Source organism: Sorex fumeus, unplaced genomic scaffold, assembly GCF_029834395.1.
Source record: "Sorex fumeus unplaced genomic scaffold, SorFum_2.1 ptg000130l, whole genome shotgun sequence".
In the NCBI taxonomy this organism is placed as follows: Eukaryota; Metazoa; Chordata; class Mammalia; order Eulipotyphla; family Soricidae; genus Sorex; species Sorex fumeus.
Window position 1 is genome coordinate 5319264 of NW_026606187.1, and position 27191 is coordinate 5346454.

At 47.0% G+C, this 27191-nt stretch overlaps 1 protein-coding gene across 1 annotated transcript in view; it reads left to right on the top strand.

The window, feature by feature from the left end:
* The first annotated feature begins 15171 nt into the window (after positions 1 to 15171).
* OTOA (otoancorin) overlaps positions 15172 to 27191 on the top strand; it is an 84490-nt gene continuing 72470 nt past the window's right edge. Inside the window, exons 1-6 of the mRNA XM_056138811.1 lie at positions 15172 to 15302; positions 15930 to 15958; positions 16050 to 16080; positions 16182 to 16209; positions 19830 to 19917; positions 25012 to 25143. Coding sequence (XP_055994786.1) covers positions 15212 to 15302; positions 15930 to 15958; positions 16050 to 16080; positions 16182 to 16209; positions 19830 to 19917; positions 25012 to 25143 — 399 coding nt within the window. The 5' untranslated portion in view covers positions 15172 to 15211. The remainder of the gene's footprint in view (positions 15303 to 15929; positions 15959 to 16049; positions 16081 to 16181; positions 16210 to 19829; positions 19918 to 25011; positions 25144 to 27191) is intronic.

Consider the following 27191-nt stretch of genomic DNA (forward strand, 5'->3'; position numbering starts at 1 on the left):
GATCCGATTCAGCATCCTGTTTGGCTTCTTTTTATTAGTGACACAGTATTATCTCTTTTTTTCTTTCCAATTTTCTTCCTGTAACATACACAGAATTTGCCAACTTGACAGTTGGTAAAACAGAATTTACCATCTCAACAATTTTTAGGGCTCTAGTTCAGCATTATTTGTCCATTCATGTTGTGCAAGCACATCACCATCCACCTCGAGACCCTTTCGTCCAGAAAACTCAGCTCTGGGCACACAGAAACGCAAACTCCATGCTCCAGATCAACCACTCGACTTCTGGATTCTTTGCGGCACCTCGTTTCAAGTGAAACTCATAAAATGCCTGTTTTTTGTGATGAGTATTTCCTTGGTGTTTCCATGTTTCATCTATGCTATTCCAGAGTTTCCTTTGTACATTACGGATAGTACAGTAGGAGAGTACGGCTAGGCTGATGGTACATTATGGATGGATCACATTTTACTTACCTAGTCCCTTCCCAGTGGGCACTTGGCCTGCTTCTCCCTTGTACCTTAGGTGAGTAATGCCGTGTAGATATGTCAGCAAACTTACCTGTTTTGGTTTCTGTCTTTGCTTCTGGGTTTATAGCCGCAAGCAGAATTGTTGTATAATATCGCAATTTTGTTTACTTTTACTTTTACTTTTTTTTTTTAAGGAATTGCCATACCTTTTCAGCACGGTTTTAGTTCCCATATAGTTTTTCCAGATCCCTACTGCTGCTTGTTCTTTTCTGTTTTCTAGGCGGTAACTACTCACGTATGTGTGAGACGTGTGGTAGCTCGTTGTGGTTTTGAATTGCATTTTCCTAATGTTTTTATTCAACAGCTTGTATAGATTAGGTTTCATTCACTGGCCATTTGTATTTTCTCACTTGCTAGCTCTGCTGATATTGTAGAGCTGGAATCCATGCACAGTGATTCCAAAGTACTTTTATTTTTGGCTATGAAATTTTGTATGTTTGGAGAGTAAGGGAAATACTACATAACCAGAAATTAAGATTTCCCTTGGATTTGAAAATCCAAGCAAATTTGAAAATTTGCTGTGTTCGTGTGAATTAAAGATTGTATTTTTTTTATAACAAGGCCATTTTTCAGTTCCTTTCAATACATATAAAATGAAAAGTAAAGATTTGCTCCTTCCCCCTGCCTGCCTCCCAAATGACCATGTAAAATTGGGATGTCACACACCTGCACTCAAATTATGGAAATAATTAAGAACAGTCAGAATTCCTAAGTTCTTGTTTTGGGTGTTCTTTTTTTCCCCTCCATATATCCTGTTTGGGGGCCAACACCAAATACTGGTTTAAAACGCCTTTCAAATGAGGAACTGAGGTGGTTGGAAAAATGCTGTGGCAGTTTTTATACTTAACAGACAAAATAGACTTGCATGTATTTTCACCACCTTGCTTTTGTTTATATTATTTTTAAGGTGACTCGTAACAGACCATAAGGCCCCTCTGGGTTGCATTATTAGCACCATTTTTGAGAAAAAGTTAAACATTCTGACTGATGAAACAAAGCAAAGACACATAAACTCTGTTCATGCCCCTACCTGCACAATCATCCAATTTTTTTTTTTTTTTTTTTTTTTGCTTTTTGGGTCACACCCGGTGTTGCACAGGGGTTACTCCAGGCTCATGCACTCAGGAATTACTCCTGGCGATGCTCGGGGGATGATATGGGATGCTGGGAATCAAGCTCAGGTTGACCGCATGCATGGCAAATGCCCTAAGCGCTGTGCTATTGCTCCAGCCCCAATCATTCACACTTTGTTACGTGCCCTTTTCGTCTCTTTTCCTTCTATGCAGGGATATATGCACACATTCACATTAATAGACTTTTTAACAGAAAACAAAAATGTTTTTAACCTTCCAAGATGAGCCGTGTGAAATTCATAGACACTTATTTTCTAAATAAAAACTGACAAAGGATAAAAGCCATCGCTTACCCGTTAGGTCTTGAGGGAAAGGGCCTTGTTGAAAGGATTAAACACCAATGCCATTCAAAGGCTGCTTTGGAGCGTGTTGAATATTAGAAGTCTATAAATAATCACCCGAGGAACTCTTTCTGTAGAGGATGTCTAATTTCACCACAGGCAAAATAGTGTCAGCATCAGACATTTGTTACTGCTTAAAAAATGATCAGGTTTAAAAATTGATATGGGTTTCATTAAATGTGAAGAATGGCCAGGAAGCCTCTGGAGTTTACAGTGACATTTTCATTAAAAAGATGGAAACACAGTCATGCATAACTTCCCGTGCACACCTAACTCTTCTATTTCCTTAAAAAATTCAACATGGGGCCAGAGAGATAGTCCAGCGGGTAGGGCATTTGCCTTGCATGGAGCCTACCCGGGTTCAATCCTCAGCATCCCATATGGTCCCCTGAGCACGGCTAGGAGTAATTCCTAAGTGCAAAGCTAGGAGTAACTTCTGAGCATCGCTGTGTGTGACCCCAAAAAAGAAAAAATATATTCAACAAACTGGGGCCTCCCAGCTGGAGTTATGCGCACCCATGCCAGAGACAGAGCATCGTTCATCTAGTGCTGGGACCCCCGGGGCTGGACTCAGGGTGCAGGGGACATATGCTGCCCATAGGGCTGGGGACACGCAAGACAGACGCCCCTTTGAGCTGTCCTCAGCGATCGCCTTTCAGTTTCACATGTATTCATGTTTGACTTGGTGGGGAGAGGTTGGGCATGAATTCAGTTCTTTGCTGCCATTACCTGGTCTTCGTGAATGCTTGTTTATTTTTATTTACTTTTTTGCTTTTTGGGTCACACCCAGCGATGCACAGGGGTTACTTCTGGCTCATGCACTCAGGAATTACTCCTGGCAGTGCTTGGGGAACCATATGGGATGTTGGGACTCAAACCCGGGTTGACCTCGTGCAAGGCAAATGCCCTCCCTGCTGTGCTATCACTCCAGCCCTGTTAATGCTTGTTTTGAATGGCTGGACAGTTGATGTGTCAAGCTTTCGATAGCTATTTCCCTAGTTTCTCCACCATCTCCCCACTCCCTTTCTATCTACATTTAATGCTACTTTGATGTGTAGTTTTGTTTGGGGGGAGTCAAAATGGTGGTGCTTGGGGCTTAGGCCTGACTCTGTGCTCACGGATCACTCGTGGCGGTGCTCAAAAAATCATTGATGGCCCTTGGCTGGAACCAGGTGAGCCCTGGGCAAAGCAAGCATACCTTACCCCTGCACTGTCTCTCCAGCCCTGCCATAAATATTTGGATGCACAAAACTTCACTTCTAAAAAAAAAAAAACTTCACTTCTGAGAGATCTCTTTTCCGAATTTGGCCACAGGTTACCAAGAAGTAATCTGTCTTTCTAATTCTTATTATTGAGAACACTCCAGTAGGGGACATTCCACACAGATGAAAGAAGAAAGACATTCCACAGAATAAAGAAAATGATCAGCCCTCCTCCTGCAATTCCAGCAATTTTAGCACACCCGGGTAAGTGCATTCCCTTGCCACATTTTGGTCCTTTTTCTTTATTTTTCTTTTCCTTTCCTTTCCCTTTCTTTCTTTCTCTCTCTCTCTCTCTCTCTCTCTCTCTCTCTCTCTCTCTCTCTTATTTCTTTTTATCTTTTTGGGTCACACCCAGCAATGCTCAGGGTTCACTCCTGGCTCTACACTCAGGAATCACTCCTGGCGATGCTCAGGGACCATATGGGATGCCAGGGATTGAACCCATGCTAGTCACGAGCAAGGCAAATGCCCTCCCGACTGTATATCGCTCCCACCCCAGGTCCCTTTATTTCAAAGCAAGTTTTCTAGAATCACTCTAAGCCCTGCCCTGTAGGATAACGTTGGTTTGTCCTTTCTCCCTTGCCACAGGGAGCTTAGGTTTATCGGGTTTCACCATCACAGTGCTCCTGAGTCACTCCCATTCCTCTGTTTATCTGTAGACACTTCTCTTTGTTCTCCTCTCAGCCAGTTAATCACCTTTTCTCCCTAATCAGATTCTGTTAGCTTGCAAGATCAGATCTTTCTAAGGATATGAACTTGTATTTTAAGTTATGTCTTTTGAATAGTTTACCTTAAAGCAACATCCTTCCTGTATGGACAGAGGAAGATAGTTAATATTATGCTTTGTAACTTGGGAGTTGATTGACTCCTGGGCATCTGATTTCTTGACTCAGTTACCCTTAGTTCCTAGCACCCCAAAAGCCGGGTCCCAACAAGGGACTGAATGGACCCAGAACAAACCGTGAGCTACCCTGGCATCAAAATGGGCCAGGGCAAAGTGCCATGATACTCAACTATAAATTGAGGGCATGATCATGGACAAATGCTGTCATGATCCAAAAGATAGTAACGTTGAGACTAGGACCCTGCTGGGGCTAGGAAGACTAACCTGGCCTGAGGACTGCAGAATGTATAGTGAGATGTCCTCAGGAAGAACCAAACTAAGTTTATATCTCTTACTGTGTTCATACAGAATGACATTGCTAGAAATATTAGAAGTAGATTTACTACAACTATTTAAGTAGATTACTAGCTGAGGAAAGAACACACCCTTGTTGGAATCCCACCCTTGAGCAGATCACCTAGTAATCTGCAATAATCTCTTTAGAGGAGATTTTATCCTTGAGTTAATCTCCTTGAGGAGTGGTCTTACCTCTCTGTTGGTTTGTTGATGTTCAACCTACCTTCGTGTCACCATCCTACGTGATTGCTATATAAACTAAGACTGTAAGCTTGGAGGGGGCTTGGGCTCGAGAGAGCAGGGTGAGAGAAGGCTCAGGCTGAGGCTCAGACTCAGGCTCAAGCTCAGGCTCGGGCTCGAGAGAGCAGAGACTGAGGCTCAGACAGAGGCTCAGGCTGAGGCGCGGGCTCGGGAAAGTCAGAGGTGAGAGTGAAGACTGGAATAAACTACAATTGATACCAACCAGCCTGGCCCTCGTTCCTTTCTTCGCCTGCCCATCGCCATCGACCTCCCCGTGAGACTATCGAGCGCGGGCAGCGAGAGAGATAGAGTGATGCCAGACTCTTGAAAACACACACTGCCCCTGTTCCCTCCTGCCGAGTGCGTCCCTGTCCTTGGGCACACAGTGGGATAGAGGTGGTGTGTATCACAGGTTAACAGCACTGAAAGGAGACCTGATCTACAACCCCTCTTAAAAGTGTGTCAAGGAAGGAGACCTGGGGACGTAGCTGGAGGGAATCTGGTGGTGGGATTGGTGTCATTGGAACACAGCAAACCTGGAACTCTACCATGAATAACTTCGTACATCACGGTGACAATATATTAAGTTTCTTTTAAAAAATCATGAGCATTGCCCGTAAAAAGCCTAACCATGAATTATCCGGCGAACAGGACACCGTTCTCTTAGACTCTTGCTCCAAATTCGGGTCCAAATCCGACTCTTTAATTGCTCCAAATCCAGCCTGGCTATGGAGGTCGCCGGTCGGTTTTCAGCGCGTTTTCACTCCCTGGCCCGGCCCCTGCGCTTTGGTCTGCGTCGGACCCTCCCCCTCCCGCCAGGGGGACACTGAACCCTTTCCTGGACCCGGGGGACCACGCGGTCACCACGGGGGGGGGGGGGAGGGGGGAATGAGTGAAGCCCGAGCTGCCCTCCCAGCCCGGGATGCTGGGGTGCCCCTCCCTGCGCCGGGCCCGCGGTGCTCAGGGTAGCCCGGAGCAGGTGAGATCCGCGGGGCGCAGTTCCCGGGAGCAGGTAAGATCCGCGGAGCGCAGGGTACCCGGGAGCGGGTGAGATGCGCGGGCGCAGAGTACCCAGGAGCAGGTGAGATCCGCGGGGCGCAGGATACCCAGGAGCAGGGTACCAGGACAAGGAGGCGCGTGGGGCGCTGCGCGGAGCGCATCACAGAATGCCACTCGGGGGTTCCCAGGGGCGAGGGGAGACTGCGAGGAAGGGCAGAGTTGGCCGCGGGTGCGCCCCGTGGGTGAGGGCTGGCCCCTCTAATAGCGCGAACAGCCGAACAGCCGAGGTGCTGAAAGGTTTGTTCTGGAGCGTTTGCCGGGGCCAGCAAAGGGCTCTTCGCAGTCAGGCCAGTGCCTTCTCGGCTTTCCGGCTTTTCCCCCTTCCCAGCCCCAGTGAGCAGCAGGTGGGAACGTGCAGGAACAGGTATTTGCAGCCCCGGCCTGCTGGTGGCCTCCATTGGTAGCCCCTTGTCAGAGCAGTGAGGGGCAGGAATTTACCCTGAGATCCTAGGCCCTCCTGAGAGCCAAGCACAATTGCCTTGGGTAGTGACCTGGCCCTACCCTACCTAAGTGACCTTGACTTGTTACTTAACCTATTTTTTGTGGGATGGGAGGAGGAAGTCACACTCAGGGTGCTCAGGGCTCCTGGCTCCGCACTCAGGGACCACTCCCGGCAGTGCTTGGGGGTGGCAGAGATTGAACCTGGTGGGCCTCATGCAAGACAAGCGCCTTACCCACTGCACTAGCCCTCTGGTCGCTTGATCTTGAAAGATATTTCGTCTAAGAAATAGCCATCATTGACTTCAGCCCCACATGGGTTAAGTGGATTTTGTTTCCTTTCATGACTGCTAGGATTAACGGGGGAGGGGGTGGGGGGGGTCCGGGGACCACCCCTCTGCCATTTGCTTTGTGCCACCCACATGGTCACTGCAGTCAAAGGTGAGAGCAAGGGCACCTTCAGCATAAGCAGAGAGAGGGCTAGCTTGAGGCAGACAGTGGGAGATAAGGTGAGATGGAACACTTTATTGAATTAATTCATTTATCTGGATTTTGATTATCTGAGTCCTGGCTCTGAGCTCAGGAATCAGCCCTGGAAAGTGCAGGGACCCCTGTGGGGTGCTAGCAATTGAACCTGGATTGGCTGCGCGCAAGGCAAATGCCCTACCCACTGTACTATCGTGCTGCCCGAGACTGATCATTCCTCTCTCCTTTCAGCCCTGAATCCCAGGCCTTCATTTTGTCCTTCTGACACTAACAGAGAGGAAGGTCAAGGGTCAAGGAAGGTGGAGGTCCAGAATCTCACCCACCAGGGAACAAGAGCTTGTATCTCCATCCCTAAACACCTGTTCCCTTGCCTCCTATAACCCTTGTGAGCTTGGTCTTCCCAACCAGGCTTTGGGGGGAAAAGAAGAAAAACAAGCAACCCAACTCCAGTTCAAGCAGCCTGGTTTCCTTCTGCACAGCTGCCATGCGAGCCCGTTGGCATGCAGAGTGATGCGCGTAGTCTGGTGCGTGACTTGTGGATGGTGGGTAACTGCCAGATCACCCCCTTCAGACCATGGTTGTGTGGGTGGCGGGGACCTGGCACACAGCTGCTTTGCAGAGACGAAAGCTCCCTGTCATTGTGAACCCTTTGTGTCTGATATGGGCGGGCAGTGCTGGGCAAGCTCCCAGCATCTCTCCCAGAAGATGGGATATCTTTCCTGCCTAGGGTTGCCAATGTCCCCCTGTTCTGCCTGCAATTTCCCCAGTTTTTTCTCCTTTTTGGGTCACACCCGGCGATGCACAGGGGTTACTCCTGACTTTGCGCTCAGGGATTACTCCTGGCAGTGCTCAGGGGACCACATGGGATGCTGGGAATCGAGCCTGGGTTGGCCGTGTGCAAGGCAAATGCCCTACCTGCCGTGCTATTGCTCCAGCCAAATTTCCCCGGTTTTTAACATAGAGACTGTCTTGGGGAACCCCTATGTCATGGGAACCCAGGACCGGTGGGCTTTGGGCAGGCTCCAAAGCAGTTTCTCTGGCAGCTCTGCTCATTCCGGCTAGTTTGTGGCATTATAGATTCCTTGGGAGCTGTCCTGGCTGCCTTGGTCCCACAGGAAGGGAGCCCCCGGGCCCACGAAGAAAACTCTTGACCTCCAAATGGCCCTTATCTTGTTCCGCCCTTTCTATGCCATTTGGCCAAACCCCTGAAAGAGAATGACCCGAAGGACTTTTAATTAAAACCAAATCCTTTATTGGTGATGGGCTGGGTATTTTTTGGGGGGAGGGAGAGGTGGTTGGGGGCGGGGGGGGGGATGAAGGCATTAGGTTTTGCAGAAAACAGGCATCAGTTTCAGTAATAGTAAACCTCTCTGTAGAGTGGACAGGTAGGGGCAGCTGAGAGCACAAGAAGCCTTCTTGTCTGGGAAACTGGAGAATCGTGAAAGAGGCCAGTGCCCCAGGGCAGCTGGCCAAAGGACTGGAGCAGAAGGGGCTTTAAAGGTGGCTCCTGAGCCACAAAGCCAGGAAGTCTTATTATGGAGAGTGGGAGGAGGCATTCGCTCATCAGGTTTACTCCAAACCTGTCAGAAGACACAACTTTCAGTTCATTTGGAACTTTCAAAAGTTCCTGTTAGAGACCAGATTGATAGTACAACAAGCAGGGTGTTTCCCTTGCATGCAGCTGGACTGGGTTCGATCCCCAGCATCCCATAGGGTCCCCCAAACACAGCCAGGAGTAATTCCTGAGTGCAGAGCCAGGAGTAACCCCTGAGCATTGCCAGGTGTGACCCCAAATATGCCAAAAAAAAGAAAAACTGAAAAAAGTTCCTGTTTGTTTTTGCCCTGCGGATGGACGTTAAGGTTTCCAGAGCTGGTTATGGAAGTGTCTGTGTGGTAATGTTGGGGAGAGGAATCCATTTACATAACAAGCCAGACAGGGAAGTTTGATTTAAAAAAAAAATCATGATAAAATGAGCTCCAAAACTTGAGGCTGTGCTTGATGGAGTTCCCATCAAACATCACTGGGAGTGAATAGTCCCTGCTGGTGAGGTGCCTCCCCCCCAAAGCAAAAAACAAACAAACAAACAAAAAAACAGTCTATTTCTCTCTTCATTTTTGGGTCATACCCAGTGATGCTTGGGGTTACTCCTCACTCAGTGCTCTGTGCCTGGTCGGGTGACTCCAGGGCTCCTGCATGTGAAAGAGGCTCACTAAGCATCTCCCAAGACTCGAGGTGGAGGGTTCCAGTCCTGAGCACTGGCCAGTGCCCTGTGGCTGCTGTCAGTGGCTGGATGAGACCCTGGGGAAGGTGGGCTGGTTCTTGGAGAAGTTTTTATTTTTATTTATTTATTGTTTTTTTAAACATTTTTGGGGGTCACAGAAATTCCCAGGGGTTACTCCTGGCTCTGCACTCAGGAACCACCCCTGGCGGTGCTCAGGGATGCTGGGAATCGAACCTGGGTCGGCCGTGTGCAAGGAAAATGCCCTACCCGCTGTGCTATCACTCCAGCCCCCCTAGAAGATTTTTATTTTTTTTAATTTTTTTTTCATTGAATCACAGTGACTAAGTTGTTCATGATTGGGTCTCAGTCACACAATGTTCCAACACCTGTTCCTTCACCAGTGCACATTTCCCACCACCAGTGACCCCAGTTTCCTTCTGCCACCACCCCACCTCCCCCACAGCCTGCTTTTATAGCACACATTTTTCTTCTCTCTCTCTCTCTCTCTCTCTCTCTCTCTCTCTCTCTGTCTCCTTTTGGGCATTATGGTTTACAATACAGATACTGATAGGTCATCATGTCTTGTTGAAGTTTGAGATAACCTCATTCTGAGCACTGCCAGGGGGCACTCCTGAGCACAGAGGCAGGAATAGCCCCTGAGCGCTGCTGGACATGGCCCCCTCTCACCCACCCCACACCCAAACCCAAATCAAAACAAACAAAAATTAGGATTGGGTCTGGAGCGATAGTACAGCCGGTAGGGCTTTTGCCTTGCACATGACCAACCCCGGGGTTCAATTCCCAGCATCCCATACGGTCCCCTGAGCACTGCCAGGAGTAATTCCTGAGTGCAGGTCAGGAGTAACTCCTGAGCATCGCCAGCTGTGACCCAAAAAAATAAAACAAAAAAAAATAGCATTGTTAAATGATGTCCACCCCGGTGTGTGTGTGGTCATGGTGGTGCTTTAGTACCATCCACAGGATCTGGTGGTTTCTCTTTCTCCCCCTCACTTGTAACTGGACCTGGGTTTGTGTGATACAACCCCTTAGGAACGGGAGACAGAACAACAACCCATGAGGAGGCAGAGCCTCTAGGAACCTCTAAGAACTGCAAGTGCGGGGAGCAAGAAGCAGTCTCCAGAGCTTGCTCGCTAACAGGGCTTCATCTTGAAATCTGCTGTAACCTCAAAGCGCCAGTGGTGGTGCTTGATAAACAGCTGGTGCATGATGCACCACGTAGTTAAACAAATATAAGTGAGTATTGCAATTGTGCTTGGTGAAAGATAGGATCGTGGCCTTTTAGTCTAGCGAATTGTCTTGCCTTAGAGAATTCAGGGATGGGTTTACTGAGGTGGGCCATGGATGGCTGTGAGCCTGGCGGAGGGCGCTCTGGGGAAGAGGGAACAATTGTGAGCCGACCTTGATTTGGAAAAAAGTGTGGTTCATTGGTGGTGGTGGTGGGGAGTGGGAGTAGGGCAGGGGGGAAGGAGGAAGGCAGGAGGAAACTGGCTGGAGGCTTAGGGAGTGAGGGGCAAAGAGGGGGGTCTAATAAAAGCAGATTCATGGGAAACTGCGAAAAGGTGAAAGGATCATGCCCAGTACTCTTTTTTCACCCCAAATTTTATTTTATGAACATACCATGAGTCACGGGCTGGAGTGATAGCACAGCGGTAGGGCATTTGACTTACAAGCGGCCAACATGTCCGACCCGAGTTCGATTCCTCTGCCCGTCTTGGAGAGCCCAGCAAGCTACCCAGAGTATCTCGCCCACACGGCAGAGCCTGGCAAGCCACCCGTGACGTACTTGATATGTCAAACACAGTAACAACAAAGTCTCCAATGGAGACGTTACTGGGCCCGCTCGAGCAAATCGATGAACAACGGGAGGAACGTGACCATGAGTCACAAAGTTCTTCATAGTTGGGTTTTTGACCTACAATGTTCCATCACTGATCCTGCCTCTGGGTCAACTTCCCTCCACCAGTGACCCCATGTGCCCTCTCCTACCCCCACCCCAGCCCCAGCTGCCATCTGACAGGCTCCTTTTGAGTTTGGCTATTAAAGTTTGGATCTCGTGATTTCAGAGTTGTTGGCTCCGTGGCTTGGATACTTAGTTCGATCCTTCCTTAACACCACACTGTACCTGAATCCCAGTGCGCCGGGCCCTACGTGCCCTGCTGCTTCTCATCCATCTCTCTCCCCTTCCCCTTCTCCTCCAGGGCCATATCAACACTAGGGGATTGACATGAAGCAAAGACATTGTCATTTTGGGCCACATCAAGTGGTGCTCAAGGGCCACTGCTGGTTCAGTGTTTGAGGGTCACTCCCAGTTAGGGCGATCATGAGTGTTGGGGATCCAATCTCTGGCCCCCTTTTTGCAAAGCATGAGCGCCAGCCCTTTGGACTAGTTTCCCAGTTCCCATTGGATGGAGTTGGTCTCCATCCCTGTGATTTTATTTCAGAAATGTGACATAAATGAAATCATATCATTTGTGACTCACTGTCCTTCCCTCCTCCAGTAAGTACGCATAATTCTGTTGAAGTCCATGTTATCCACTGCACATCTATAGATTCTTCCTTTTTCATTGCTGAGAAGTATTCCGTGACAGAGATAGGTCACTGTTTACTCATTCACTCACTGAAGGGCATTTGGATTGGTTTCAGGCTTGGGTTATAAGTGAGTATTCATGTATAGCTTATATGTGAACATAAGTTTTTCATTTCTCTGCAATCTATGCTCAAGAGTGCAGTTGCTGGACTGTATGTTTGTATGTCTAGTTTTTATAAGAAACTCCTAAGTAATTTCCAGAAGAGCCATTTAATTGTATTAGAAGCAATGCTTGAGTAATTTAGTTTCTCTGCCTCTTTTCCAACATATGGCGTTATTCCTTTATTATTACTTAAAAAATTTGATAGGTCTGTAGTGATTTGAATTTAATGTTCATTTTCTTAATGGTCGATCATATTATAGAGCATTTTTTTCAGTGCTCAGTGGTATATCTACTTTGGTAAGATGTCTGCTCATATTTTTATTCCCTTCCTAATTGAATTGCTTATTTATTGTTACTGTCCAACTTTGAGAGTTCATTATGTGTTCTGGGTACAGTTTATTTGTGGAATTATGTGTGATTGCTTCTCAGCAATTTGAATTATACTATGGGACTTGGTATGCTTTCTTTTTCATGTTTCTACTACTTGGAGTTTGTTAAACTTCTTGATGAGTTTATTGTTTTATTCAACTTGAAAATAATTACCGTCATTCAAATATTGTTTCTGCTATCGACTTCTTTCCTGGGACACATGTTTTAGTCTAAAGTTTCCCAAACTAACTTCCTCCCTCCCTTCCTTCCTTCATTTTTTCCTTCCTCCTTCCCTCCCTCCCTTCCTTGGCCCTCACCCAGTGATGCTCAGGGCTTACTCCTGACCCTGCCCTCAGGGATCACTCCTGATGGGTTCAGGGGACCTTATGAGGTAGGTGCCTTATCTGCAAGATAAGTGCCTTATCTGCTCTACTATCTCTCTGCCATTTTCAGAAAAACAAACAAACCGTGCAAGGCAAACACACTATCCTATCCAGGGATTCTATGGGTTCTGTCGCTCTGGCCCCTTTGTGAATCTTTGGATTGGTATTTCTTTTAATGTCTCTGGGATGGGCTGGAGTGATAGCACAGTGGGTAGGGTGTTTGCCTTGCACGCAGCCAACACGGCCGGCCCGAGTTCGATTCCTCTGCCCCTCTCGGAGAGCCCGGCAAGCTACCGAGAGTATCTCGCCCGCACGGCAGAGCCTGGCAAGGTCCCCGTGACGTATTCGATATGCCAAACACAGTAACAACAAAGTCTCCAATGGAGATGTTACTGGGTCCGCTTGAGCAAATCTATGAACAATGGGAGGACAGTGACAGTCTCTGGGATAAATACCTGTGAGAGGAATCCCTGGATCACAGAGATCTGGGTACTTAACTTGAAGATGCTGCCAAGTAGTGACGGTACCAGAGTGTAGAAGAGTTCTTGTTGCTGTTCATCATAGACTATATTGTTAGTTCTAGGTCCATTGCTTTGCTCAGGATTGAACCCAGACCTCCTGCCTGCAGAGCACACACCCACCTCCTGAGCACTCTCTCCCGAGTATTCCTTCTGGCTCCCAGCCATTCTAATGCTCTTTTTTTTTTTTCTAATGCTCTTTCAACTGGTGCTACACACTGGGACCAGCTCAAAGCAAGAAGCTTGGGAGGTTGAAACCTCTCAGTGTAAGATGGGTGGTAACCACTGCCCTTGTGTGGGGCTTCTTACACTTTTTCCACTTGCCACCTCCTTCATGCCCCAAAAATGCCACATGCACTTGCCAGAAACACTTGCATTCGTGCAGTCAGTTTCGAACTAAATTTGGTTCTTTGTGCATTCTGCCTATTATTGTTATCAAATATTTTGTGACTCATGACTACCCCAACAAAAAAGCTAAAATTAATGTATTTTCTCCCCTCCCCCCCACCATTTGGCTTGTTTATTTTAATCTTACTGACCTATAGGAGTTCTTTTTAATATTTTGGATGCAAATTTAAATACATATAAATGTATAAAAGCACTTATTATGAGTGCTTTTACATTTTTATTTAACTATTTATTTTGGCTTTTGGGGTCTCTGCACTCAGGAATTATTCCTGGCAGTGCTTGGGGGACCCTATGGGATGCCAGGGATTGAACCCAGGCCGGCGGTGTGCAAGGCAATCGCCCTCCTCACTGTACTATTGTTCTGGTCCCCATAAATGCTTTCTATAAAAATAAATAGGGGCAACTCCTGGTGGTACTTAGGGGGATAGAACAGTGCTGGGGATCAAACTTAAGCCTGGCACATCCTGGGCATGTAAGCTACCCGCTTGAGCCACATCCTGTCTATCCCCACCAGAGTCCATGCCTTTTGCAGGAAGGGGACTCCCACAGGATCTCAGGGGTCCCTGATCCCACCAGCTGGGACCAGGGGTCAACTGCAGAACTCACGTATGCAAAGCATGTGCTGTAGCCCTTTGAGCTGTTTCCCTGGGCCCTAGGTTTATGCTATCAATGACGCCTTCTCTGCTGGGTTGAGGGCACTAGGAGAGCTGTAAGAATATAAACAGGTCATTGTGGTGACCCAAGAGAGAAATAACTATAGTTTTCACTTTTTGCTTAGAGGCAAACACTTCTAAGTGTTCGTGTGTGAGTGGTTCTCCGGAGGTTTCCAGGGCTCCATGGCAGATAGCGTGGCTGAATGGGTAGTTGGTTCAGGATAAGAACCTGAACATTTGATGCTGCTCCACCCCATGGTGTGGGGGCTGGGGAAGAAGACTTGGGCCATCATGAAGGTTTTAGGGATCTCCAGGGTGACACCTAGCAGTGCCAGGGAAATCATGTGGTACCGGGAACTGAACCTAGGTCGGGTGTATGCAGGGCATGTGCCTTGACCACTATACTACCTCCCAGGCCCAAATTGTTTGTATCTTAGACTAGGGTAAGGGTTTGGAAGGAGCAATGAAATTTAAGAATTCATTTTTTAAAAGTTCACTGTCACTGTCACTGTCCTCCCGTTGTTCATCGATTTGCTTGAGCAGGCCCAGTAACGTCTCCATTGGAGACTTTTGTTGTTATTGTGTTTGGCATATCGAATACATCACAGGTAGCTTGCCAGGCTCTGCTGTGCAGGCGAGATACTCTTGGTAGCTTGCCGGGCTCTCCGAGAGGGGTGGAGGAATCGAACCCAGCTCGGCCGGGCTGGCTGTGTGCAAGGCAAATGCCCTACCGCTTAATTTTTAAATTTGTAATTAATTTTTATTAAAAACATTGTGATTTACAAAGTTGTTCACGATACAGTTGTTTCGGGCATTTAGCAGTCCAGCACCACCAACTAGTGTGACCTTCCCTCCACCAATATCCCCAGCTTCCTCCCAATCCCAATCTGCCTCCTTTGGCGCATAACAAATTTACTTTATGTTGCTTATTCCAACAGAACAGACCCATAGAATGATCAGAAAATATATCAGTAAGGGCCAATTAGTGATTACTACATGGTCTTGACCTATATCGATAAGGAAATTAAAACTATTTAATACAATATAAAAATGTCTATTCTCATTTACCTATATACGTTTTCAACTCTGTAATCTAAAGTATGTTACATTACATTTTATTTTATATTTGGATCTCATTATGGTAAACAATCATGTCTCTCTGAAGAATTCGTTTAAAAAGACCTCACGAGATTCTTGTTTGGTGGGTCTCTGCCTTTTGTCTCCTTACATAGATCTTTAAGATACAGCTGGACTGTCTGCACAGAACTGATGCCAGGACAATGTCTCAGGAGCCGAGGACGGACTTGCTTCTCCTGTTCCTTTTTGTGAGCCATGGAGTGGCCGGTCCTGGTGTCCCACCATCCACTCAAGGTGAGTCTGAGGCCAGAACCATCGATCAAAAATGATCTGGCTCGATTCCATCTCAGAAATGTTGCAAGACCATGGCGGGTGAAGTCTGTGGTGCTCGATAGTCTTTTGGGGGCCCATGTTTTGTGGGGAATTTTAGGATTAGTCTAACAGAATTTCCAAGCCAGGTTTTCTCATATGGGCCTGCATGGACATGGGTCACTGTCACTGTCCTCCTGTTGTTCATTGATTTGCTCGAGTGGGCCCAGTAACGTCTCCCTTTGGATATTTGTTGTTACTGTGTTTGGCATATTGAATACATCACGGGGAGCTTGCCAGGCGGTGCTGTGTGGGTGAGATACTCTTGGTAGCTTGCTGGTCTCTCCGAGAGGGGCGGAGGAATTGAACTCGGGTCAGTCATGTTGGCTGCATGCAAGGCAAACGCCCTACCCACTGTGCTATCGCTCTAGCCTGTGGACATGGGTATAATTAAGATTTCAATTTTCCTTCCTTCTTTCCTTCCTTCCTTCCTTCCTTCCTTCCTTCCTTCCTTCCTTCCTTCGGAGAAGAAGGGGGAGTGTCTCTTTTCCTCACCCCTATTTCCATTTTTGAATTCAATTCTAATTACTATGTGCAATGACTTTCTTACAGATTTGCCTCCATTGTTGCAAAAAATGGTGGTGAGTATTGCCTGTTCTTTTCATTCCAATCCCCTCTCCTGTGGCCAGCAACTTTGTATGTTGTGCTTGATGTTATCTCTTTGCCTTTTAGGAAGAAATAATAGCTGGACGCTTTCTGAATGGTAATGTCCCCTCTCTCTGCCTCTGAGCATTTCTAATGGAATGCCTTAGTGATCTCTCTGAAATGACTTTTTTTTTCTCTTTTCATTTTATTCTCCTTTAGCATTATTGGACCTCCTGCAGTTTAAAAGGTAACCCCCTCCTGGGGCAGGGAAGGGATGGGTAGGTTTATAATAAACACTTTTATAGGGGTCACACCCAGTGGTGCTGGGAGGACCTCTCAGGGGGGCCTCCTCCAGTGATATCTAGTTTGATTTATTGTTCAGACCTGGTTATGCTGAGGACCACAGGGATCTATCTGGCAGTGCCTGGGGGTTCGTGCAGATCCTGGGACCAAATTCAGGGCCTCACACCTGCTTGGAGTGTGTTCTACCACTGAGGGTCACACCTCAACCCTCATAGACGTTGCTAGTGGCAGGCTCTCAATTTCAGCAAGTAATAATGCTTGTTACTCTCCCTGCCCACCCCCCAAAGCCAACAAATGTATAAGGGTTTAATTTTTTAAAATTTCATTCCAGGTTTTGATTTATAATACTGTTCATGACAGGGTTTCATTGCACACAGTGTTCCAACACCACACCCTCCACCAGAGTGTCTCCCATCTTTACCCTTCCCATTGGCCTACGTTCGGGCCACTCAGGGCTGTAGACCAGTTCCCAGGCTGGGTGAGTGTTTTGAAGTAGACCCACTTTAAAAAAAATTTTTTTTTTAATTTATAAAGTCACTTTCACTGTCACTGTCCTCCCGTTGTTCACTGATTTGCTCGAGCGGGCTCAGTAACATTGTGAGACTTGTTACTGTGTTTGGCATATCGAATATGTCACGGGCAGCTTGCCAGGCTTTGCTATATGGGTGAGATACTCTCGGTAGCTTGCCAGGCTCGCCGAGAGAGGCGGAGAAATCGAACTCAGGTTGGCAGTGTCGGCCCCATGCAAGGCAAATGCCCTACCGGTTGTGCTATCCGTCCAGCCCAATTTATAAAGTAGTTCACAATGTTTGATTACATTTAATATTCAAACACCAGTCCCACCACTATTACACCTTCCTACCATCATGTTTTGGATGTTTCCATCCTGAACCCCAATCCCTGCCTCAAAGCAGAACCGAAATAATAAATTTTGTATTTGTTTGTTATGAAAAGTTGCTGAAAATGCTACAAAAGACTATCCTTAGAGGAAAGAGTGTGAAGATTGTTGTATTTCACCCAGAGGTCATTAAGCCCTTCTATAAGTTTGTAAAAAAAATTCCCTCTAAGATTGGTTGCCTCCTACTTTGAACCCCATCAAATGTGGTACGGTGCTCTTGGAGTATGGGTAGGGTGTGTCCTATGAGGTGTCGTGCAGCCGTAAATGCAGCCGCTCGAGTAGACTCACTTTTCTCTACCTACTTTTATTCCTCTTGCCTCTAGTACAAGCATGGGCACTCACTGCCCTCTTATTCTGTGGCAGAGAGACATTCATAAAAACAGACCTAGAGAAGGCAGGATAATGGCCACAGTGACATGCAATACACAATAAAATTGAGTGCAGCATATTTCAGATGTCAGAATAGAAAGTTTATTTGTGTTAGTGAGAATAGGCATTAATTTTTATTGTATCAAATAATTTGAATTGATTTTTATATAGGTTAAAATCATTTTAATCAAGCAATTGATCACACACATTGACTTTACCTGATGTATTTTCTGACAATTCTTTTGGCCATTCCTTTAAGTTTTGTTGGGAAAAGTAACATCAAATAAATTTGTTACTCTGGGGGTTAGGGAAAGGGCAAACTCGTGGTGGGGTGAGATTGGTGTTGGAACGTCATAGGCCTAAAATTACTCTGTCATGAACAACTTTGTAAATCACAGCGTCTTCATAAACATACATCAAAATAAATAAAAGCAATAGGTAAAGGTAAAAGGTAAAGGTCCTTCCGTTGTTCATCGATTTGCTCGAGCAGGCCCAGTAATGTCTCCATTGGAGACTTTGTGTTACTGTGTCTGGCACATCGAATACGTCACGGGGGGCTTGCCAGGCTCTGCCGTGCGGATGAGATACTCTCGGTAGCTTGCCGGGCTCTCCGAGAGGGGCGGAGGAATCGAACTCGGGTTGGCCATGTTGGCCACGTGCAAGGCAAATGCCCTGCCGCTGTGCTATTGCTGAAACACACCTGGCTTTGCATGTACCTTGAGGTGGAACCTACTATTTGCCCATTGGAAAGAATAATGAAACTAAGGCACAGGGAGGGGAATCAGGCTCACAGGCCTGGAAGTGATGGAACTGGGTGTGTGTCCATGACTGGTCCTCCTGCCATGCCTCTCTGCACAGACAGACCAGGACTGGCTTTGGAAGCTCTAGGGAATGTTATAGAAGGGCAGGGGCTAAGAGAGAACTCAAATGTGATGGGCTCTAAGGAGAAGGTCTTGGTATTTCTGAGCAGGGCTCCAATCATGCTCAATTAATGCTTCCCCACATAGAATCTACTCCCTAAAAAAGTCCAGTTGAGAGTTAAGGGTATAGTCTTTCAGGCTATGCATCTTCTTTATTTACCCATCGACTTGTCAACTCCTTCATGTGTTCATCTATTTATAAAGAAAAAGGGATTTAAGAATGCCTTCTGCGGGCTGGAGCAATAGTACAGCAGGGAGGGCATTTGCCTTGCACACAGCCAACTTGGGTTCGATTCTCAGCATCCACATGGTCCCCCAAGCACCGCCAGGTGTAATTCCTGAGTGCAGAGTCAGGGGTAACCCCTTAGCACTGCTGAGTGTGACCCAAAAAGCCAAAAAAAATGCCTTCTGTTTATGGCAAGAGGGTTCATTATACTCCATCTCAGCTGGGAGCAAGAGTTCAACATTCCTTTTTCCATGATGGCGGTGTTGCATGGATGGGATACTCTGTCCCTCTCTGTTAAATCTCGCGTGTGTCATTGGCCTTTGAAGTTTTTCCAATCTGGGATTGTTTGGAATGAAATTCAGTGCTTTCTATGTGCTGGGGATAGTTTTAAGCAATTGACATGTGTGTTAAGCGAATGTGATGAATATCGCACTATGAAAACCGGTATACTTGACATGTGTGGACAATTTGGAGCCTCCCAATTCTTAGCCATGTTATAAAGAAAGGGAAACTGAGGCATGGGGATAGGCTAGGCAGTGAATTGCCTCCAGGCTCAAAACGAAGTGGTAAAAAAACTAGTATCCCAACCTAGGTTTTAAGCCTATGCCTGGAATCTGCTCCTATTTGCATTTATAAATCTGCTTATAAATTTTTTTGGGGGGAGGGAGGTATTAGGACTCACTCAACAGTGCTCAGGGACTACTCCCAGCACAGTGCTTAGGGACCACTCCCAGCAGTACATAGAGGACTGTACAGTGCTGGGGATCGAACTACAGTGACCAGGTGCCAAGTAAGTGCTCTAGCCTCTGAACCATGCCACTGACTCTCTCACAAATCTCCCTTTCCAACTTAACACAGCAAGGACACCTTCCAGGCCTAGCTGGACAATAATTCACCATAGGGTGAATTGTTATGGGAATTCAGATATTGCACACAACTGGGAAATCAAGAATTTCTGAGATTGGAGACCATAGAATACAGGGAAGTTTCTGGAATCAGAAGCTCCCTTCCACCTCTGCCAGGTTAAGCACACCACACCACTCACTGTATGCTCAGGGTCGCTGCCTGAATCCAGCCCCTGACACTCAGCTGTGGGGGCAGCTTGCGGGGGGCCCTGGTATCCTGACCTTTTTGTCTGTCTTTGACCAAAGCTCTCATGAGTGGACGGCGGAGCTGACGCACAGAGTCCTGGACTATCTCAATTCACGTGATGTGCTCTTCACCACCTCCAGCCTCCAGGTGTGTACCAGACTCCCTCCTGGACTACATTCTCAGTGCTCAAGGGGGAGCAAACTCAGGGTAGTGGACCAGGTGAAGACCTAGGGGAAATGTGTGAAATGTATTCTACTCAGTTTTTCTTTTTTGGCCACACCCAGTAGTACTCAGGGCTTACTCCTGGCTCTGCACTCAGGGATCACTCCATAGGGGGTGTGCTGGGGATTGAACTTGGGGTCAGCCTTACGCAAACAAGCACCCTACCCACTGCGCTATCACTTCAGCCCTTCTCCAGTTTTTCTTTTTTCTTTTCTTTTCTTTCTTTATTTTTTAATGAATCACCATGAGGTACAGTTACAGACTTACAAACCTTCGTGCTTACGTTTCAGTCATACAATGATCGAGTCCCCATCCCTCCACCAGTGCCCATTATCCACCACCAATGATCTCAGTATCCCTCCTACGACCCACACCCAAGTCCCCCACCTCACCCCACCTCTGTGGCAGGTCATTCCCTTTTGCGCTCTCCTTCTCTCTCTCTCTCTCTCTCTCTCTCTCTCTCTCTCTCTCTCTCTCTCTCTCCTTTTGGGTGTTGTGGTTTGCAATATAGGTATTGAGTAGCCATCATTCGATCTATAGTCTACTTTCAGCGCTCATCTCCCATTCCGAGCGGGTCCTTCAAGCATCCTTTTTCTCTAGTTCTTCTTGAAAGTGCTTCGGTTTTCTTTCAGTCAGGGCCCGAGGATGGAGAGTTGGTCCCTTTAAATAGGGAATGGCTGGGAGAGGAACGAATTGTTGATACAACACCTTAAAACATTTGGATTATTTCTCATGGAAGAACCCGGATAAGAGAAGGGGTATCCAGAGAAAGAGAGGGGACTCTGTTGCTAAAGGTCCCGCGAGAGACCCAGTTCCTTGTTTGCTTCAGTTGCTTTGTCAGCATCTAGCAAGTTGTGTACACAGGGTTGCAACAGGTCACTTGTTCTCCAAGCCGGGGGAAGGGAGGGTGGGAAAGAGGAAGCTCAGGCTGGATTCTTCCCTTCCGTGTCACCTGCGTGCCGTGTGCTTGCTTCTGTTTTCTCTCCGGGGGCTCTTGGTCTGTGGTCACCTCATTGTGCAGAAGAGTAAGAGGAGAGAATCTCTGAGATGCCTGCATTCAGATACCACAGGGGAGTTCTGGGACTGGAGGGAATCATGTAAGAGTGCTCATGGCAGTGTGACTATCATGGATCAGTCAAGAATAGACATGGAGAGTATCATGCTAAGTGAAAGGAGTCAGAAAGAGAGGAACAGACATAGAAGGACCGCACTCACGTGTGGAGTATAAAATAACATAACATGAGGCTGACCTCAAGGACAGTAGATACAAGGGTCAGGAAGATTGCTTCATCAGTGAAAGCCTGCCTCATGAGTGAAGGGGAGAAGGCAGCTGGAATAGAGAAGGGATTACTAAGAAAATTATGGCTGAAGGAATCGGTCGGGATGGGAGATGTGTGCTGAAAGTAGGTAATGGACCAAACATGATACCCTTTCAGTGTCTGTATTGCAAACCATAATGCCCAAAAGTAGAGAGTATGGGAAACATTGTCTGCCATGGAGGCAGGGGGAGGGTGGGAAAAATTGGGTATACTGGGGATATTGGTGGTAGGGAATGTGCACTGGTGGAGGGATGGGTGTTTGATTATTGTGTGATGGTAACCCAAACATGAAAGCCTGTAACTATCTCACGGTGATTCAATAAAATTAGAAAAAAGAAAAGAAAAGAAAGAAAGAAACAACCTCCGGGGCTGGAGTGATAGCACAGCGGGTAGGGCATTTGTCTTGCACACAACTGACCTGGGTTCGATTCCCAGCATCCCATATGGTCCCCTGAGCATTGCCAGCAGTAATTCCTGAGCGCAGAGCCATGAGTAACCCCTGTACATCACCGGGTGTAACCCAAAAAGCAAAACAAAACAAAACAAAAAAAATAACTTCCTCAGGGCCAGCACAATAGTACAGCAGGTAGGGCATTTGCCTTGCATGCAGCCAACCTGGGTTCTATCCCCAGCATCCCATATGGTCCCCCAGCACTGCCAGGAGTGATTCCTGAATGTAGAGCTAGGAGTAATCCCTGAGCAATCCCTGGGTTGCATCGCTGGGTGTGACCCCCCACCCTACAAAAAGAAAGAACTTCCTCCTCTATCAGCTGTACTCTAAACAAACCAGGAGTACTAGCACATTAGGAGATGACTGTGGATATTTGTTTGGGAGCACGTGAAGGCCTGGTGGAGAGTGTGACCGTCGGGGACATCACAGGCTCATTAGCATGACCTGTGGCCCAGTGAAGTGTGTCCTCTCTTAGCCACCACACTATGAACAGCACAGAACATGGAGGACATATTGATTCCAGAACTATTATCTGATTGAGCCAAGAATTCATGTCATCAATGAAGTTCTGACATGCATGCAAGTGTTTCAGTTTTTACTTACTCTGTAATAAAAAGGAGATGAGTCACCATTTAGGGGGAAAACTAGACCCAGAATGCTGGGGGATCATCATTTCCCAGAATCCCATCTTCAGTACCCTAAAAAGAAAAAACGTGTGTTCCAGTTATCTCCAATGAGAGAGAAACCCAAGCAGTGTCTAGACCATTTCTCTTCTTAAGTTCCTGGTCACTTGCTCACAACTCCTGTAACATGTCATCTTCTTTCTGCCTTACACAGTTCTGGATCTAGGAAGACCCAGAACTCACAGTCCCAAAGCTGCCCACACGGCGGAATTGATTCTATGGGGGAGATACTGGGTACCTATTCAGTTCAGAGAGAGAATCAAGCCAGCATGGGCCAGCTGCTCACCATGTTCAGGCTATACTGAAAATATGTCACAACTCTCAGTTCTTCCTTGCCACAATCCGGCATGGTTTGACTCATCTCTTTTTTTTTTCTTCTTCTTTTCCTTCTTTTTTTTGGGGAGGGGAGGCATACCTGGCACTGCTCAGAGCTTTACTTTTGGCTCTGCTCTCAGGAATTACTCCGGGCAGAGCTCAGGGGACCACATGGGATGCCGGGAATCGAACCCAGGTTGGCCGCATACAAGGCAAATGCCCTACCCGCTGTACTGTTGCTCTGCCCTTGTCTTCGTTTCTCCAGCAGAGTTAGCATTAATTTATCTGACTCGGCGTGTTTTAGGGATACCATGTCATTGCTCTTTGAAGTATACATTACCACACGCTCACCACCCGTGAGGGGATTCCTCCCCCACCTGCTGATGTCCCTAACCTTGGCTGAGTCTTGCACTGGTTTTACGGGCTCTCCTGGCCGGCTTCCTTGTACTCCAGATCTGAGTGGGAGTCTCTGGTATTTTTCTCCCTCTCACCTACATAACCCCCTCTAGTTTCTTCCACGCTGTTACAAAAGCCAAGAGTTTATCTTCTCTGATAGCTGAGCAGGACTGCATTGTGTATTGAATCTGCACCTCTGATCACTTACCTGTCATTGGGCAGTTGAGTTGTTTCTGGATCTTGGCTATGTCACTAGCTCTACAATGAGTGCCCATGTGTGTATATTTTTTCAAATGAAAATATCTATATTCTTTGAATGGATACGTTGGCGTGGAATTGAAGGATCAGATAGTAGATACATTTTAATTTTGGGTTTTGGGGTATTTCTTAAAAAATTTTGATATTTAGGCCACACCTGGGGTGTTTGGAATCTGTGGCCAGCAGTGGTTGGAGGACCATGTGGTACTGGGTATAGAACCTGGGTCTCCTGCATGCAAAGCTGAACTCAACCCATTGAGTGTTCTCTCTCTTTTCTTTTCTTTTTTATTCTTTCTTTCTTTCTTTCTCTCTCTCTTTCTTTCTTTCCTCTCTATCTTTTTCTTTCTGTTCTCTTTCTTTCTCTCTTTTCTCTCCTTTTCTCTCCTTCCTTCCTTCCTTCCTTCCTTCCTTCCTTCCTTCCTTCCTTCCTTCGTCCCTTCCTCCCTCCCTCCCTCTCTCCTCCACTCCATCCCTCCCTCCTCCCCTTCATCCCTCCCTCCCTTCCTCCCACCCTTCCTCCCTTTCTTTCTTCCTCCCTTCCTTCCTTCCTTCCTTCCTTCCTTTCTTTCTTTCTTTCTTTCTTTCTTTCTTTCTTTCTTTCTTTCTTTCTTCTTTCTTCCCTTCTCTCTTTCTTTTTGAGTTACATATGGTGATACTGGGGCTTCTGGCAGTATGGGATGTGGAGTTCGGGGCAGCCTGTTCCACTCCAAGAAGATCCCAGAGTTTTCATCCTGGAAACTGGTGTGCCAGGAATTTTTGTCCACTTGTCATCTCGGCAGAGGTTTGTTATGAAACAGTGTAGTTGGGCTGTTGACGTGGTGGTAGCTGTGGGGTGTGTGTGTGGCTTCCAGAGCTTTTAAAAGGCGAGGATGCAGCTTGTTTCCCTCCTGAGGGTGCCCCATAATTATGAACAATCAAACAATATTTTGAGAATTCTTCATGCTGTTTCTAGTGAGCCCTGGCTTTTCATTTATGTCTTTGAACTGAACCCATCTGTGTTCAGGGCTTACTTTTGCCCTGAGCTCAGGGATCACTCCTGGTGTTTCTTGGGGGACCATTTGGAGTACCAGGAATCAAAGTCGGGTTGGCCCTGCTTGTTCTATTCTCTCTCTGCACCATATTTTACATTCTTTTGGGGGGGTCACACCCAGGGTGCACAGGGGTTACTCTTGGCTTTGCACTCAGGAATTACCCCTGGTGGTGCTCAGGATGCTGGGAATCGAACCTGGGTCAGCTCTGTGCAAGGCAAATGTCCTACCCACTGTGTTATCGCTCCAGCCCCCCCTTTTTTTTTTTACATTTTTAACATTCCCTAATATCCTCACCCAGGGGCGCATGCAAGCCACACAGCCTCTCTGAAGAGCATCCCCATCCTGGGGATTGAACCTGGTCCACAGTGTGCAAGGCAAAATCCTGCCCACCGGACCTTCTCTCCAGCCCGAAGCTCTGACTTGATTGTTGGCAGCTAATGAAGAAGTTTTGTTCCCAGCCACAGCAAATGTGATGGTTCACAGTTTCTGCAGGGAATCGGGGACCATGATGCTGACCACATGCTCCTTTCCTTTTCTTTTTGACTATCCCAACTTCCCACATCCAGGCAACCATGGAAAATCACCTGAAGCAGCTGTTGTACCAGCCCCGGCGGCTGCTGGAGGCCCTGCGGGAAACAGACGCTCAGCAGCTACACACGGCCATGAGGTGCCTTTTGGAAGACAAGAAGGAGCACTGGGTGAGCTGGCTTGGGGAGACCGGAAGTCCAGGGCAAGGATTTGCTGAACTAAGCCTGTCGTGGCCTGGGTTCTTCTCAAGCTCTTCCTTTCTGGGAGCTGGGAGACCTGGGTTTTCTTACTCACTCTTCTCTGAAGCGCAAATGATGAACCTTTGTGATTTATATTCTTGTGGGTTCTAAGAAATAGGGGGTACTGAGTCTCTTCTGACAGCCTGGCAGCCTAAACACCCATGAACAGTTATTTCAACCTCAGTGCACATTGGGGCTGCAGGTGAGAGGTGGTTGCTTCCCTCTTGGGGGAAAGACAAAAACCAGAAGCTTGGGGCTGGAGCAACAGCACAGTGGGTAGGGCATTTGCCTTGCACCCAGCTGACCCGGGTTCGATTCCCAGCATCCCATATGGTCCCCTGAGCACTGCCAGGGGTAATTCCTGGGTGCAGAGCCCAACTACATAAACATTCTCATGACAGATTCTTGCTGTTGTTTTTTGTTTTGTTTTGTTTTGTTTTGGAGGCGATGCCTGAATGTGCTCAGGGATTACTCCAGCTCTGTACTCAGTGATCATTCCTGGAGATGTTCAGGGGATCATATGTAGTGCCCAGGAGCGAACTGAGGTTGACTACACATGCAAGGCAAGCACCCTGCCCACTGTAGTATCTCTCCATCCCCAAAGATAGATTTAAAGTTTGTCTTTCATTATTATTATTATTATTATTATTATTTATTATTATTGAGTTTGGGGGCCACACCCATCAGTATTCGGGGGCTATTCCTGGATCAGTGCTGAGTGGTCATTCCTGGAAGTAATTGGGGGATTATATGTGGTTTCAGGGATTGTGGGTGCTTCAAACCTGAGGGTTTTGTTGGATAAAATGTTTCCTTTTGAAGTAATCTTTTTTCCCCCCTTTTTTGGGGTCATACCCAGTGATGCTCAGGGGTTACTCCAGGAATTACTCCTGGTGGTGCTGGGGGACCATATGGGAAGCTGGGGACTGAACCCAGTCGACCCGAGTTGAGCGTGTACAAGGCAAATGTCCTACCTGCTGTACTATTGCTCCGGCCCCTGAAGTAATCTTTTTTAAAAGAAAACTTAAACAGGGCCAAGGAGAAGAGTCAAAGGCTGGAACATGTGCTTTGCGTATGGGGTTCCCAGCTTCCATCCCCAGCACCATACGGATCCCTGAGCATCACTATGGAGCAACCCCTGAGCAATGAGTCAGGGGCAACCTCCCATCACCACCCTCCCCGTGAAAAAAGGATAAAGAGTAAATGAAAATGTGAAGTGCAGATAGAAAAGACAGTGAGAAGGTATGGCAGAAATAGGGGTGGGGTTTCTGAAAATATTGACGAATACTTACTGAGGGCTTTCCATGTGCCAGGTATGATTTTGTGGTCAGCAAATTGTTTCTGTGCTATATATTCTATAGTAGAAACAATTCTACCACAGATATATATGTGTGTGTGTGTATCTCTCTCTCTCTCTCTCTATCTATCTATCTATCTGCAGTCATTCTACAGCTGTCCCTCTCCTTCTGACTCATTTCACTCAGTGTGCTACTCTCCATGTCCATCCATTTATAGGCAAATTTCATGACGTCATTTTTCCTAACAGCTGTGTAGTCTTTCATTATGTAAATGGAGCATAATTTCTTTATCCACTTGTCTGTTCTCAGGCACTCAGGTTGTTTCCAGATTCTGACTATTGTGAATTGTGCTGCAGTTAACATAGGAGTGTAGATGGTGTTTCTGCTTTGAGTTTTTGGACCCCTGGGGTATATTCCCATAAGTGGTATTGCTGGGTCAAATGGGGGAACTGCTGTTGTTTTGATTGTTTTTGTTTCTTTTTGCTTTTTGGGTCATACCTGGCATTGCACAGGGGTTACCCCTGGCTCGTGCATGCAGGAATCATTCCTGGTGGTGCTCAGGGGACCATATGGGATTCTGGGAATTGAGCCCGGGTCGGCCACGTGCAAGGCAAATGCCCTACCCACTGTGCTTTTGCTCCAGCCCCCGCTGTTGTTTGGAAAGAGTGTGATATGTCAAGGAGA